Source organism: Nilaparvata lugens, chromosome X (assembly GCF_014356525.2).
Source record: "Nilaparvata lugens isolate BPH chromosome X, ASM1435652v1, whole genome shotgun sequence".
NCBI lineage: Eukaryota > Metazoa > Arthropoda > Insecta > Hemiptera > Delphacidae > Nilaparvata > Nilaparvata lugens.
The window spans coordinates 88,765,108-88,779,257 of record NC_052518.1 but is presented as its reverse complement, the minus strand read 5'-3'; the positions used below and the strand labels follow the sequence as shown (position 1 = coordinate 88,779,257).

General features: G+C 33.6%; 1 protein-coding gene across 2 annotated transcripts in view; it reads left to right on the top strand.

Moving 5' to 3' along the window:
* The first annotated feature begins 209 nt into the window (after nucleotides 1–209).
* The window catches only part of LOC111046975 (glucose-6-phosphate isomerase), a 36,797-nt gene continuing 22,856 nt past the window's right edge, over nucleotides 210–14,150 (top strand). For both annotated transcript variants that reach the window (XM_039443287.1, XM_022332634.2), the window contains exons 1-4: nucleotides 210–581; nucleotides 739–832; nucleotides 6,746–6,937; nucleotides 11,522–11,602. In XM_039443287.1, coding sequence (XP_039299221.1) covers nucleotides 373–581; nucleotides 739–832; nucleotides 6,746–6,937; nucleotides 11,522–11,602 — 576 coding nt within the window. In that variant the 5' untranslated portion in view covers nucleotides 210–372. The remainder of the gene's footprint in view (nucleotides 582–738; nucleotides 833–6,745; nucleotides 6,938–11,521; nucleotides 11,603–14,150) is intronic.

The following is a 14,150-nucleotide window of genomic DNA, read 5'->3' as shown; positions in this document are numbered from 1 at the left end:
TTTACATGACGCCAATACTGAACACGTCACGTGACCTTGGGAAGTTCCAATCCTGGTCTTCTGATTGGCTCGTGGCAGTGAATGAGATCAATTGATCCGGATCATTGGAGTGATCCGAACCTACCATGAATACTATTACAATGCGGCGCTTCCTAACAAGATGGCGGATTTTGGCGTCAGGATATAGCCAAGTTTCCGTACTGTATGTATACAGTGGCTCAGTTGTCATCAGTCAACAACTCAACAGTAATCAACCTCTAGAGATAAACTAGCGGACAAATTAGTTTTGGAAGGTCATCAAACATTAACTTTTTTATTATTTCAAGATAGTGATTATCTGTAACGTTTTTTGAATACTCCGGTACAGGTTATATGTTTCTGTTCGATTGCACCAGTTTCAGCTCAATAATCGCTCAAGAACACGAGAATTTTATTAGGAGTCTCCAAAACATGGAAGCGCGACCAAATCTTGTTACTGAGCCTTCATGGCAAAAGCTTAACCAATTTTACAAGGAATTCGGATCGAAAATAAACATTATGGATCTTTTTGCCCAGGACCCGAAAAGATTTGAGAAATTTAGGTGAGTGGAAACAGTTCATTTGTCATAAAAACAAGTGGTTGTCATTCATTTGTCCTCAAATTTTCGATGCTAGTCTACATATAACCGGTTCACCGGTTACCGTAGCCTATATTATTGCAACTTTCTCGATTGGTCTAATTTTTCTAATCTGTTTCAGCACCATACTTGAAACTCCTCTTGATGGCCCAATTATGATAGATTATTCTAAAAATCGTATCAGTGATGAAGTTCTTGAACTCTTATTCCAATTGGTAAGTGATTATTGTTACTACCTAATTTAAGTATCTGTAGTCAGTATTGTAGTCTTAATCATTTTCATGATCCTACCATTCGTTCAAATTGAGAATAAAATTAATGGTAATAAATACAATACAGAATGGATTGTCACTGTCAGAAGCATATAAAACATGGATTTTGCTTTAAATTATATCACATAATCAATATCATTTATGAGATGTTCAAGTCAAGAAATGCTCATATTTACATTTGAGGGTCGCAAGTTATCGCAATGCCACCGTTAGAGCCTAGACACAACGATCTGCGAGCAGCGATCAGAGCGCACCGAATTTAATTAAATACATTTAGAAATAGTTTGCATGGATGATTTAAGATGTTGAATGATGTTAGGAGCTGAGAGTGAGGGGATGGAGAGGCATAGTCAACGATATAGATGCGTGGAGGTTGATAGTTGCGGAGGCCAAGGCTCACCTTGGACTGTAGCGTCATACAAGAAGAATACGAACTATTTGAAATGATAGTTTAGATAAATATTAGTGATAATTTAACCAAAAGAGGTCAATTCCTAAGCTTAGAGAGGGAAAATTTACTATCGTATAAGCAATTCGGTTTCAGAAAGAACCACTTGCCAGGCGGTGATGTCTTTCATCCAGGATATCCTAACTGGTATGGAAGGGAAAAATACTGTAAATGCAAAACTATTCGATATGTCACGTGCTTTCAACTGGTAGCGAAATGAGAGAAACTGTTCTAGAAGAGAAGGTGAATCTTGTGTCAGATTGGTGTAGAGCTAATAAACTTGCTTTAAACTTAGACAAAACACAGGATTTATCTGTGTCTTATGGAAATCGTCATTCACCACATTTGGTCAAATTCCTAGGCTTTAACATACAAAGTAATATGAAGTGGAAGAGCCATGTTGATTGCACTATCCCAAAAGTCACAAGGAGTACTTTTATGCTCAAGAGACTGAAGGAGATAGTGTCTCAAAAGATCCTAATTACTGTTTACTATAGCTATGTACACTCTCATTTTTCCTATGGTACTATATTATGGGGAAACTACAAAGATGCTAATTCTTTGTTCGTTTTACAAAAGAGGGCAATAAGAAATATATGTAAAGTTCCACCCCTTACACATTGTAAACCTCTTTTAATTAAGCTTAAAATTACGTGTTTACCTGTATTTTTATATTTCAATGTTTATTGTTCGTAAAAACTAATATTTTGTCCTTTTCTAGTCATTCTGAAATTCATTCCCACAATAGGCTACTAGAAGTAGATTGAACCTGAGAAATGAGTATTGTAGGTACAAATCCAGTCATGTGAGTTTTAGGGCGTGTGTCATTAGATTCTTTAACCAATTACCATTAAACATTAGAGACTTGGCTGTGAAAGATTTTAAACTAAGAATTAAAGATTTTCTAATCAGAAACTGCTTTTACAATCTGAATGAATATTTTAGCTTTAATATGGATAATTTATAAATTGTGATGATATTTGTGATCTTATGTATATGCATAACAATGTTTGTGATTTTTATGACGTGGCCTATACTTGATTTATACTTGTCGTTGGCAATAAATGGATTTGATTTGCAACTTCTATAGTCCACATGTATAGACTACAATAATATTCGTTAGAATCGTAGAGTAGGAATTGAACCTCTAGAAGGTTATTATAAATAGATATAGATCATATCTAAGATACCTACAAATAGTGTGGTCCACATTATAATGGCAAAGGAGAAAATATAGGAAAACAGTGTTGCCGATCCTCTGCCTTCTTTAGATGATAGCTGAGTCTGGTATATGGGTATATCTGATGTAATATTAACTGCTCATTCTTGCTAAAAATAATAAATGATATTTTATTCGCCAAGAAAATATATTTTCCAATGATTCAATAATACATTTTCATAATTGAGATAGAATATTTTGTTAAATAATTATAATTCTACAAAGTTAAAGAACGGTTGCTATGTTGAGGCAAATGAGTGAGTATTTGGAAAGTAATAACCTCCTTGGTGACATGCAGCATGGTTTTAGAGGGGGCAGGTTCACTTCATCAGCAGTGCTCTCTCTTGTACAAAGAATACAAGAGGTTTTTGAGGAAAATGGATCAATTGAGTTGGTTTTGTGCGACCTCTCAAAGGCGTTCGATTGTGTGTCCCATGTCATCTTGTTGAGAAAGCTGGCTATATATGGATTCGGGGGAAGAGCATGGAAGATGGTCGCCGACTACCTCAGGGACAGAAAGAAGGTAGTTTCAATAATGGGTGCCAGATCAAATGAAGACGATGTACCCCATGGTGTGCCCTAAGGCTCAGTACTTGGCCCGCTGTTATTTCTGGTGATGATTAATGACTTGCACCTGAATGGTGCCAGCTTGCTTTTCGCTGATGACACCACAATCATTGGTAAGGGCAGACGGCCCCATGATGCCAAATCCAAGGCTCACACGCTTTTTTCTGAGGCCAAAAAGTGGTTTTCCAATAATAAGCTGGAGCTGAATGAGACCAAAACTCAGGAGATTGCATGTACTCTCAGCAGAACAGATACTCTTGATACTGAGCCTGTGACATTAATTGGTTTTGGTATTGATACCAAACTATCATGGGAGTCACATATCACCAACGTTTGCAAAAGGCTTTCTAGAGTTGTTTATCTGTTCCGGAAAATGAGGGGCGCTGCTCACTGTAGCGCCTGCTGATGTTGTACCATGCGGTATTTTCCAGCCACATTCAGTACGGCATCTTGATATGGGGGTACTCGGTGCATGTGAGGAACATTCTCCTGCTCCAGAAGAAGGCACTCTGTGTAATGACATGTAGTGAGGATGATGCACACTGCCAGCCCATATTTCAGCGTTTTGGTATCCATACAGTATATGGCCTCTACATACTGTCATCGCTCCTACATGTCAGGAAAAACATCTTCACATTCACCAGAAGAGAGGAAGTGCATTCACATGGAACTCGAGGGAGGGTCAACTTGGATGTGCCGCGCTGTCGCCTGTCAAGAGTGAAGGATAGTTTTCCAGTTTTCCTAACTGCCTGCCAGACTCAGTTAGGGCGCGCCCTGTAAATGTATTCGGGAACTCATTGTCGTGATGGCTCATTGGAAGGAGCATCTACCAGTTGGAGGATTTCTTTGGTAAGAGCTTTGCTGGACTGTGATACTGCCTAAAGTTTGTGAATATTGTTTTTAATTACTTGACACGATCGATCCAGAAAACCTGGCCTTGATCACGACATTGAATATTGGATATTGGTCTGGAAACGTTGCGGAGTTAGAAAAGGATAGCGCTATCTTCTTTGTAGAATGATAGACTAGGATAGCAACACCAATGCTAATCAAATGCTGCCATTATAACGTGGACCTCACTATAAGAGTAGAGATACATGAGAGAAACATGTTGTGATAAAATATTTTTAAAAAAGGGTACTGAGATTTTTATTTTCTTTATATTTATACATGAGGCGTTTTTTTCAGACGAGTCGCCTGTCGACAGCCGTTTGAATAGGCTGATCACTAACGTTAGGACATGCATGATAAATTTGCACGTACATGCATTTTTTGGCAACAGCGAGAGGCTTCTAACATAGAATAAACAATAAATAAAAAACTGGAAAATTACAAACTATAATGATAGGAAAATAATTAATACTCAAATAGAGCAGTGAAGAAAAAATTGACAACAAAAAAATCGGAAATGTGAAAACCTAACCTCAAAGATATATTGCTGGAAGCCTTTTGCTGTGATGACACAACAATGTATGACGTCATGTCTCATTGAGCGACTGCCAATTCGTCCATTGCTGTGCCAATGCGCAGACCGAAGAGCAAATTTAACATATGTCCTACCGTTAGTGGTCAGCCTATTCAAACGGCACACGAATCGCCGCCTGTCGACTCGTCTGAAAAAAACGCCTCATGTATCTCTACTCTTATAGAGAGGTTCACGTTATAATGGCAGCATTTGATTAGCATTGGTGTTGCTATCCTTTTCTAGCTCCGCAACGTTTCCAGACCGTTCTTTAACAATGTAGAATTATAATTAATTAACAAATTATAAAATAATAATATTATATTTAATCTCAATAAATGATCAAATAACGAGTCGTTCTCAGCCAGTACCACTAGCGTGTGCACGCCTCCACTAAATTACATTGCCCGAGTCATGACGAGAGAGCAAGAAACGCCTCGTGTGTCCCTAGCCTTACACTATTCTTCCGGAGATGAAAAAAAACGCCTCATGTATCTCTACTCTTATAGAGAGGTTCATGTTATAATGGCAGCATTTGATTAGCATTGATCTCTGTGGGTCCAGGCTTTTTCATGTCTAGTCAGAGGAGGCATTAATGGTCTAATCTTTTTCGTAGAATTTGGTGAGAAATCCAATGAAACTAGTTCGAAGTTTGTAACCATGATAGTTTTGTATTTACTGACCCATTGCGAACTGAGATGTTCCATCGAATCACTTATAAGTTAATAATGACTTGCGGACTAGGCCTATATATAAATATTATGGTTTGCCAATAAACGATTAACTTTGAAAAAACATGTTATTTATCACAAATACACTTTACAATTGTAACTGATTTACATTCAAAGGACTCTGTCCGTCTTACTCGAAGTTTGATGTAGAAATATCTCGACAATAGCACTCTACTAGCTAATTACAATATTATGCTGACCAAACAATATAGTGGTTGTATGCAGTTTTTAGTCATTTAACTTGTATTATGTTAAAAATATGAAATATTTACTCACTGAAGCAGAATTACGTATCCCACAGAATTATTGTCAACACATCGTTGTGACTGTTGATAATGTATCCTTCGCGATTCGAAAGCGTCAGTGAGTAAATATTATATTTCATATTTTTCACATATTATATTATTGTAGCTGCTAGTCATCATTATAGTGTTGAAAACATGATGGTTATTGTCACGTCGGGGTCACCAATTTAGCGTTTCGAAATGCTAATATCATTATAATTATCAACTAATGATTGTAATAGAAAATGAAAATAAAACCTGTTTCAAGGAAAGTTATATTTCGACTAACTAACGAAAATGTTCTTTTTATATTGCAAGGCAACGATGTCACAAAGCTATTGAGAATTGTTCACTGAATCTAAACCTAGTTTAGAGTTTAATTCATTTTAAATAAGTTACTTTGCTTTTGATCCATTAAATAGTGAAACACATTAATATTGTACCTTCTTGATAAACTAATACTTTAAGCTTAAATACATTATTATATTGTATTGTATTATTTTACGTCATTATAAATAACTTATTGTAGAACGTCAAGACTTGAATAAATAAGTTGAACAAATTCAACGATCTTTTATCTACAGGTCACTGAGGTCAAGCACATGTGAACGCACTGAATTTTTAACGATTGCGTGAACGCATCATTATTTTGAAATTGTTTCTCATGCATTGGTACCCTCTATTTGAATGGTTGATTAACGTACTACTATCTGATTATCTATATGATTACTCTCAGACGTATTGTATTTGTTCAAGTATAATATATTACCAGAACATTTATTAATATTTAGGAATAGAATAATGTTACATAAATTGAAATAGAATGTGTAATATCATACCCAATTAATTTTTAAATCATATGTGCTGAATGATTAAGTTATATTGATTGATCATTATGAAGCTGAAAACCCCCATGGAAAGATCTTGACCGAGATGATGAATTTTTCAATGAAGGTATTTTGAACCCTCATTGTATCGTTTTTGAAAGGAACATTATATTTAAAAATTAAATTACCATTAAAAATTATAAATTAAATTTAGCTATATTTGTCTCTTCAATAACGAAAATCTAACAACATTATCAACTATCGTGATGATAGACTAATTTGTGTATTTTTTAACTTTTAATTGTGTATTTTTTACAGGCTAGAGAAAGAGGCGTGGAGTCAGCTAGAGATGCTATGTTCACAGCAGCAAAAATCAATTTCACTGAAAACCGGTCTGTGCTCCACATTGCTCTTCGTAACCGGAGTAATAGACCGATAGTTGTTGATGGAAAAGATGTTATGCCTGAAGTAAATGCTGTTCTGGATCATATAAAATCTTTCTGCGATTCGGTAAGTCGCAATGTATTCTCTGAAAACATATAATATTTCTCATTGAATTAATTTATTAAATTTTTATTCTTCTTTTCGGGTAGGCTGTTGGTTTTGCGAATATAAAGGTACGATGTATTGTGAAATTTAATTATTCATCCTCTATTGTTTATGATGTCTGAAAGTCTACTTCAAGAAATAGGATTTCATTATTATGTGCATTAGTATTAGATTTCATAACATTATTATGTGAATTTCATTGGGGGTTCCAAATTAAACTTCTAATAAAGTAAAGTAAATTCTAATGAATGTCATGTAACCCTTTTGTAATCTATTCTAAACTTAAATATTTTTTTTCTATCTGAATTATTAAAATATTTATCCATTTGTTAGATTAAACATATTGTGGAATAGTATGATATAATTCATGTTATAATATCATTTCCTTGTAAGACTATAATGAGGTCCAAGTTATGATGGCAGTTTGATCAACATTGGTGTTGCTACCCTTGTCTATCCTTTAACAAAGCAGGTAGCACTATTTTTTTCTAGACCCGCTAGGTGCCAGATTGTCTTTTAACATTGTAGAATTATAATTAATTAACAAAATATTCAATCTCAATCATGAAAATGTACTATTTTATCATTGGAGAATATATTTTCTTGACCAATGAATTATAATTTATTATTTTAAACAAGAATGAAGAATTAATATTACATCAGATATACCGGTATCAGCTATCCTCGATAGAAGGTAGCAAGGCAGAGAATTGGCAACACTGTTCTGATATGTTTCTCCACTGCCATAATAACGTGGACCTCATGACAGTGCGATGATGTCTAGGGTGATGTAGATTAATTATTTTTTAATTCTTGAAGGTTTGATTAATACTAAAGAAGGTTGACATACTCCCTCTCAGAACAGAGAGATTACTGTCAGCAATAAAGCAAAAATGAAGAGTAATTGAATGATTTAATGTATTTAACATGAATATGATAATTCCATTTTCCAGTTAATAACTCTAAAAAGTGTTGAACAAAGGGTATTAACTCAGTTGACACATCTAAAAAAGTTTTATTCATAAGATTCAAGATGAATAAATCGTTTCAAAAATCAATTCACAATATATAAAATGAAGTTTTTATATTGGTATCATTATTATAATTTGATTACAATATTATCAATTAATTCTCAAAAGTAAAATAATTCTAAGTTGAAGTTAAATTTATACCAAGTATTTTACTGATTAAAAAATAATATCGTTCTGGCATAAAGTGTTCAGTAACTTGACAATTTTACAGTTCTGTTGTTGTTGGTAATGAAAGTTTTCTAGACAATCATTGTCAAATAATTTCAATTTCCCCCCTATAAAGATATTCTTATCTTAATTTCATGTTGTTTATGTAATATGTAATTCAGTTCAATGATTATATTACGGCAATAATTGAATTCGATTTGATTGTTTCAAATATAAATGTTTTTGTAATCAGAATTCAGCTGATAGTAGTTGGTGATGGGTAGAATAAGCTTTTATTGAAGCTCCTATAAAACCATAAAAGTGCTCAATAATTCTAGAGTTATATCTTTTAAACCAGTTATCAATATCGTTTACTCAAATTCATCCTCTGCTTCTTTTTCACAACATTGTAATCTTCTTGTAACTGTATAGTTCTTCAAATAATCATTATTATAATCCAGTAGTATATTTTCTTAGAAATATTGGATACTTGATAATGGCAAAATTAGCCGAAACCATAGTCCCACGAATAATGAAATAATTAAATGAAGGGTACTAGTAATATTTTATAAAAGAAAACTATCAAGTAGCTAGGTAGGAATAATTACGTAATAATGAAATGAATAATGAACGATACATTGACATTTTCAAATAGAATGGTGGTTCTGCTGGACCTCACCGATGCAAAGGTAGTGTTTTAGTACTATTTGAATGAAAACAAACTGTTTATTTATTAATAAATCCATTAATGTAGAAAAATCAATTAATATTGCGATGCTGTGGAATTTGAAGTATGCTATTATACAGAATGTTCTCAAATGAATAAATGAATATCGTGGCTTCAACTATTTATATTTATTAATATTATTACAAACCATATGTCAAATTCGAATTGCCTGACATTTCACAATGCATAAGCTCGTCATAAAATGAAAGTTCTATGTACATAATATAACATAGCATACTGTTGTAAATGTGCTTTTGTAAATAACACTTTATTCTTTAAAAGTTTACATTGAACAAGATAAAAATAAAAATAAAACATAATCTTTTAACGTTTCTCATAAAACTCCAACTTGTTATCTTCTTGTAAACGTTCGTTACTAAAACAGACACCTTGGCAACCGGGTTCACATGATTAGTATCCATGTGGGGCTAGCCTACATCACTACCCCCCCACCTTAGGGATGTTGGTCTCCAATATACAAATTTCCTTGATAAGGTTGATGATTAATGTGTACAACCTTTGGTTTGGTTCTTCATTCAGTTTTCTTAATCCTGTACACACTTATCCTCTTCAAAATGTAGTACAGGTCTTCCCTTGCTGTTTCTAATTTTGAGCACACATTTTTTAAATTGCCAAATTCAATTCTTGCAAATAACAAACTTAAACAATTCGATTTAGCAACATTTGATCCTCTACCTTGTGGGCTCCATCGCGTCCCCACCAACGATGTCTCAAGCCTCTAAATCGAACAATACTCTGCTCAGCCAAACCTCAGGACAGACACACTTCCTCTCTGCCAGGCAGCCATGCTTCTGCAGTTGCGGACAGTTGTGCTTCCTCTCAGCTACATGCTGAGGACTGGAGGAGTCCCATTCAAGCTAGTGACACCCTCACCCTCACTTGCTCCTTATTTTCTCACTTATGCATACCCTAATGCATGTCGTAACCTGCACACCCTAGGCAGTTACCTGTGCCCACACCCTATGTGTGACAAGTCATAAATTCCCAGTTTGTCTATTTGATTGAAATCATTTTTCATTAATCAAACAAAGAAATTCAAATTGATAAAATCTTGTTTTAAAAGTCATAACATTTTTAAATCAGTCAGACCAGGTTACAAGAACATTGAATCCAATCGCCCGAATATATACGTAAGCCTTTTTCCACGTGATCAGATTCCCCAGTGAGTAAATCACTATAACTTTTGGCACACTAAAAATGTTATACAAATCTCAGAGCCAACATAAAAGGCTCATCAAAGTCCATAGCAAACCAATGACCATAATTCTTCTAAAAGTCGCATCTTTTCTTTTTTTCCAACACTAACAAAACAATCCCAAACAATTTGAAAATTTTCCTGTTAAAAGTTTCCCCCATATTAGATAAAAATTCTAGCATACCTTTTTTGATCGAATTTACCCACTCGTTGAGTGTTTCATCTCCATTTTTAATCTTGCTCTTGTTTTCATGCAAAACTTTTTTTTAGTGTAACAAACTTTTAGCACAATTTTTTTAAGGATTCATTCCTACTTCCGACACTAATGTTGTAAATGTGCTTTTGTAAATAACACAATATTCATTAAAAGTTTACATTAAACAAGATAAAAATAAAAATAAAACATCATCTTTTAACGTTTCTCATAAAACTCCAACTTGTTATCTTCTTGTAAACGTTCGTTGCTAAAACAGACACCTTGGCAACCGGGTTCACATGATTAGTATCCATGTAGAGCTAGCCTACATTAATACAGAACAAAATTAAGTGAGAAATCAACTCAAACAGCTTTTTAAAGAACCGTCTATACGTTCAATATGACCGCAATTAGTTTCATGGTTCACATGTCGAGTCAAGTTTTAGGACTAAAACTCAAGTTTATGGACTTCCATGGTCGAGTTTTCAAAACATTGATAAGTGTGTCTTCAGTAATTCAATCCAGCTTGAATTCAGCAAGGTCATTTGGGTAGCGAAGACATGTACACACGATCCTTGATAAACTACAAAGAATTGTATGGTGTTAGATTAGGAGAAATGGGACGTCTGCGTAGTTAGCGGCTTATAGATGGCGAGTGTAGAGACGGCAATTTACTGGCGACCTGTGGCTTTCATTACGTCACTTTCTTTCAATCCCCATTAACAAAACATAGTTCAGAATGGAAATTGGCTTAATGAAAAGCTCTAGCTACTAGTGACTTGCAGTCAAATTTCCCTTTCCACATGCTGCTTTACAGCTTATCTAGCACTCAGATGCAATTAATTCAACAAATTCTAGCGGATTGCTCGGAAGTATTGTACTACATGCGCTTTGGTGTTAACAAACATAACTATTCGAGCTACTTTTTACTTTTTCAAGTATCTGATTAAGATATCAAAGTATATAATTTCATATTTTAATGTAATTAATGTTAAGAGTTTAAACTGCGATATCCATTTGTAAACACTCTATACAATAAAACACACATAGAACATAATAGAGAATAATATTTATCTGTAATATGGTATTATTTTATGTTTGTACCATTCTAACTTGTCAATTATCATAAATTGTTAACCAAAAAGTCTGAATACTGAAAAGATGATTTATTATTAATTCAATTCTATCAAACTGATCAATTCTACAGAAAATTTTTGTGTTTTTTTAGGTAATATCAAAGAAATGGAAAGGCTTTAGCGGAAAGCCAATAGAAGACGTTGTTAACATTGGAATTGGTGGCTCAGATTTGGTGAGTTTGTACAACCTATTTATGAGTCTATTATAACGACTGGTAAGTCGTTATAATATCCATTTGACAGAGTGGTGTATACCCTATAGTACTGAATAGTATGGATGGCTATACTATGGCTATACAGGGTTGGTGAAAATCATGGAAACAGTTTAATATTTCCTTTACAATGATAATTTTACAGTAAATTTGATTAAGAAATATTAAGCTGTTTCCATAATTTTCACAAACTCTGTATACTACTTGTGGTATTATATATAATCTGACTAATAATAATTATAATCTGTGGTATCTATTATAATAATAGAGAGTAGGCTTGTGTTTGTTTGTGTGTTCGTTTGTTTGCATCAAAACATGTCAACTTGTGGATTGCATACCGGAAAAACTGAAACGATTTAGATTTCCAAATTTTGCACATAGATACTAAAAATATCAATCTCGTGCACCTGCAAGCCCGAATTTCAATTTTCCTTCTAGATTTTTCAGAATTAATGTTCAAATTTCATTCATGCTACCGTACATGAAGTTCCATAGGCTACATTGTTGTAGCCCAGAAGTGTGTTTTTTATGAGGAGGTTATAATGTTACAAGACGATCATTTTCGAATGCAGCCGTGTAGCGTAACGGTAAAACGCTCGCTTTCGGAGCATTCGAATCCCGATTCTTCCCAATTTTTTTTTTTGTTCTTTATTTTTTCCATCGAAACGTATTATTATCAATTATCTTTTGAAGGAATTTGTTTCCATTACAATTGAACTTGGATTTTATCAAATAATTATTTTTAATGTAAAATTTTGCCACCAGTACAAATGAAATGGACATAGTCTTCATGCTGTAGGCCTATCATTGAATTTCATAAGAAAAACATGAATAAATCACAATGAAATAAGTAATAATTCATATTCTTCGGTTATAATGTACTATCAGACACAAATTCGCAGTGAAACGAATATTTTAGGTGTTTTGTTTGGAATTGGGGAAACAAAAGGCTGCCTGATTCAAATTGAGGAGGATCTAATCGATACTAAAATTTATTGATGTATTGAAAAAAATCAATTTGATTCTGTGAGGTTTTCAAGTATTATGTCTTCTTCAGTTTTCTATACTGTAATAAAGGAAAGAACTGGCTTGTACACGTAATGAATAGGGAATTATGTTTGACGCATCATCACGTCTGAACTACTCAACTGATTAGTATAAAATTTTTCATTCTTAGATTCTTAATCAACCGAGGATGGTTATATGCCTATTTTCAGTTCTTCAAGATTTCATTACGTCAAGTTTTCAATTTGTCATGCTTCCAGTTGTATAGAAGCAGCTGAACATTTCTTTTAAAGGGGACATTAGATGATACGTATGATTGAGGATCCTATTCGAATAAAAATAACTGATTTTCTGTCGCATCAAAATTTTGTTCCGCCATTTTGAATTCAACTTAATTTTTTTTAAATTGGAAGGTTTTATATATGACAAAGTTAGAAGACAGAAAACTAATGTTGGTCATATGATACAGAATCAATTTCTTGAAATTCTCATTTTCAAGAGAAAATGATTGGTGAAAACCGCACCGATTTCTCAAACCGTTCAAAAGTTATTCTCATTCAAAGATACTGATAAATCATCCATATATCCATCATCTTTACTATAATAATGGAAAGAGCTGGCTCATACACGTACGTGAAATTATGTAGGAAAATTATGTTTGACGCATCATCACGTATGAACTACTGGACTGATTGATTTGAAACTTTGCATAAAGATTCTTTATTAACCGAGGATGGTTATAGGCCTGTTTTCAAATTTCAAATTTTTTATTAAAGTTTTCAAAGTTTTAAAATAGACCCTTGCGAAGCACGGGTTACCTACTACAGTATAATACTGGATTATAATCTATGGATATGGCTTACATCATTTATGAATTTGATTTCCAGATTACCAAGAATGCCTGGCATTTCATTTGTCATGCTTAGCTTGAGTTTTCGATGGATTGAAGGATGTTTATGCTGATTCACAATATAATTCAAGGAATCTGTTAGTTTATCTTCTCATCATGACAATAATTATTTATTTGACTCATATGAGATACTTGAAATTCGGAATATCAATTAATCCGCTCACTGTATGGTTTTTATATTTCAAGTTTATCTTCTCACCATGACAATAATTATTTATTTGACTCATATGAGATACTTGAAATTCGGAATATCAATTAATCCGCTAACTGTATGGTTTTTTTATTTCAAGCGAGTGGAAATTGATTTAGTCTAGGCACTGTAGAAAAGTTCACCTAGACTATATCAGGCCTCCCATATCATCGTTAATAACGCTGTAAGAACGTGAAATGGTAGACTGTGAGTCAACACTCGAAATTCTTCCAAGGAAAGTCAATGGTAAATCTGCTGTAGATGCTGAAAAATATCCTTAAGCAAACAATCTTGAAAAAATTAGATTCATTCTGGTTGGTGAAATTAATGTCTCAAGTTTGTTATCGACTAATGTTCAAATATATACGATTTCCTATAAAATGGCTCTTCCTTTTTATCAGCCC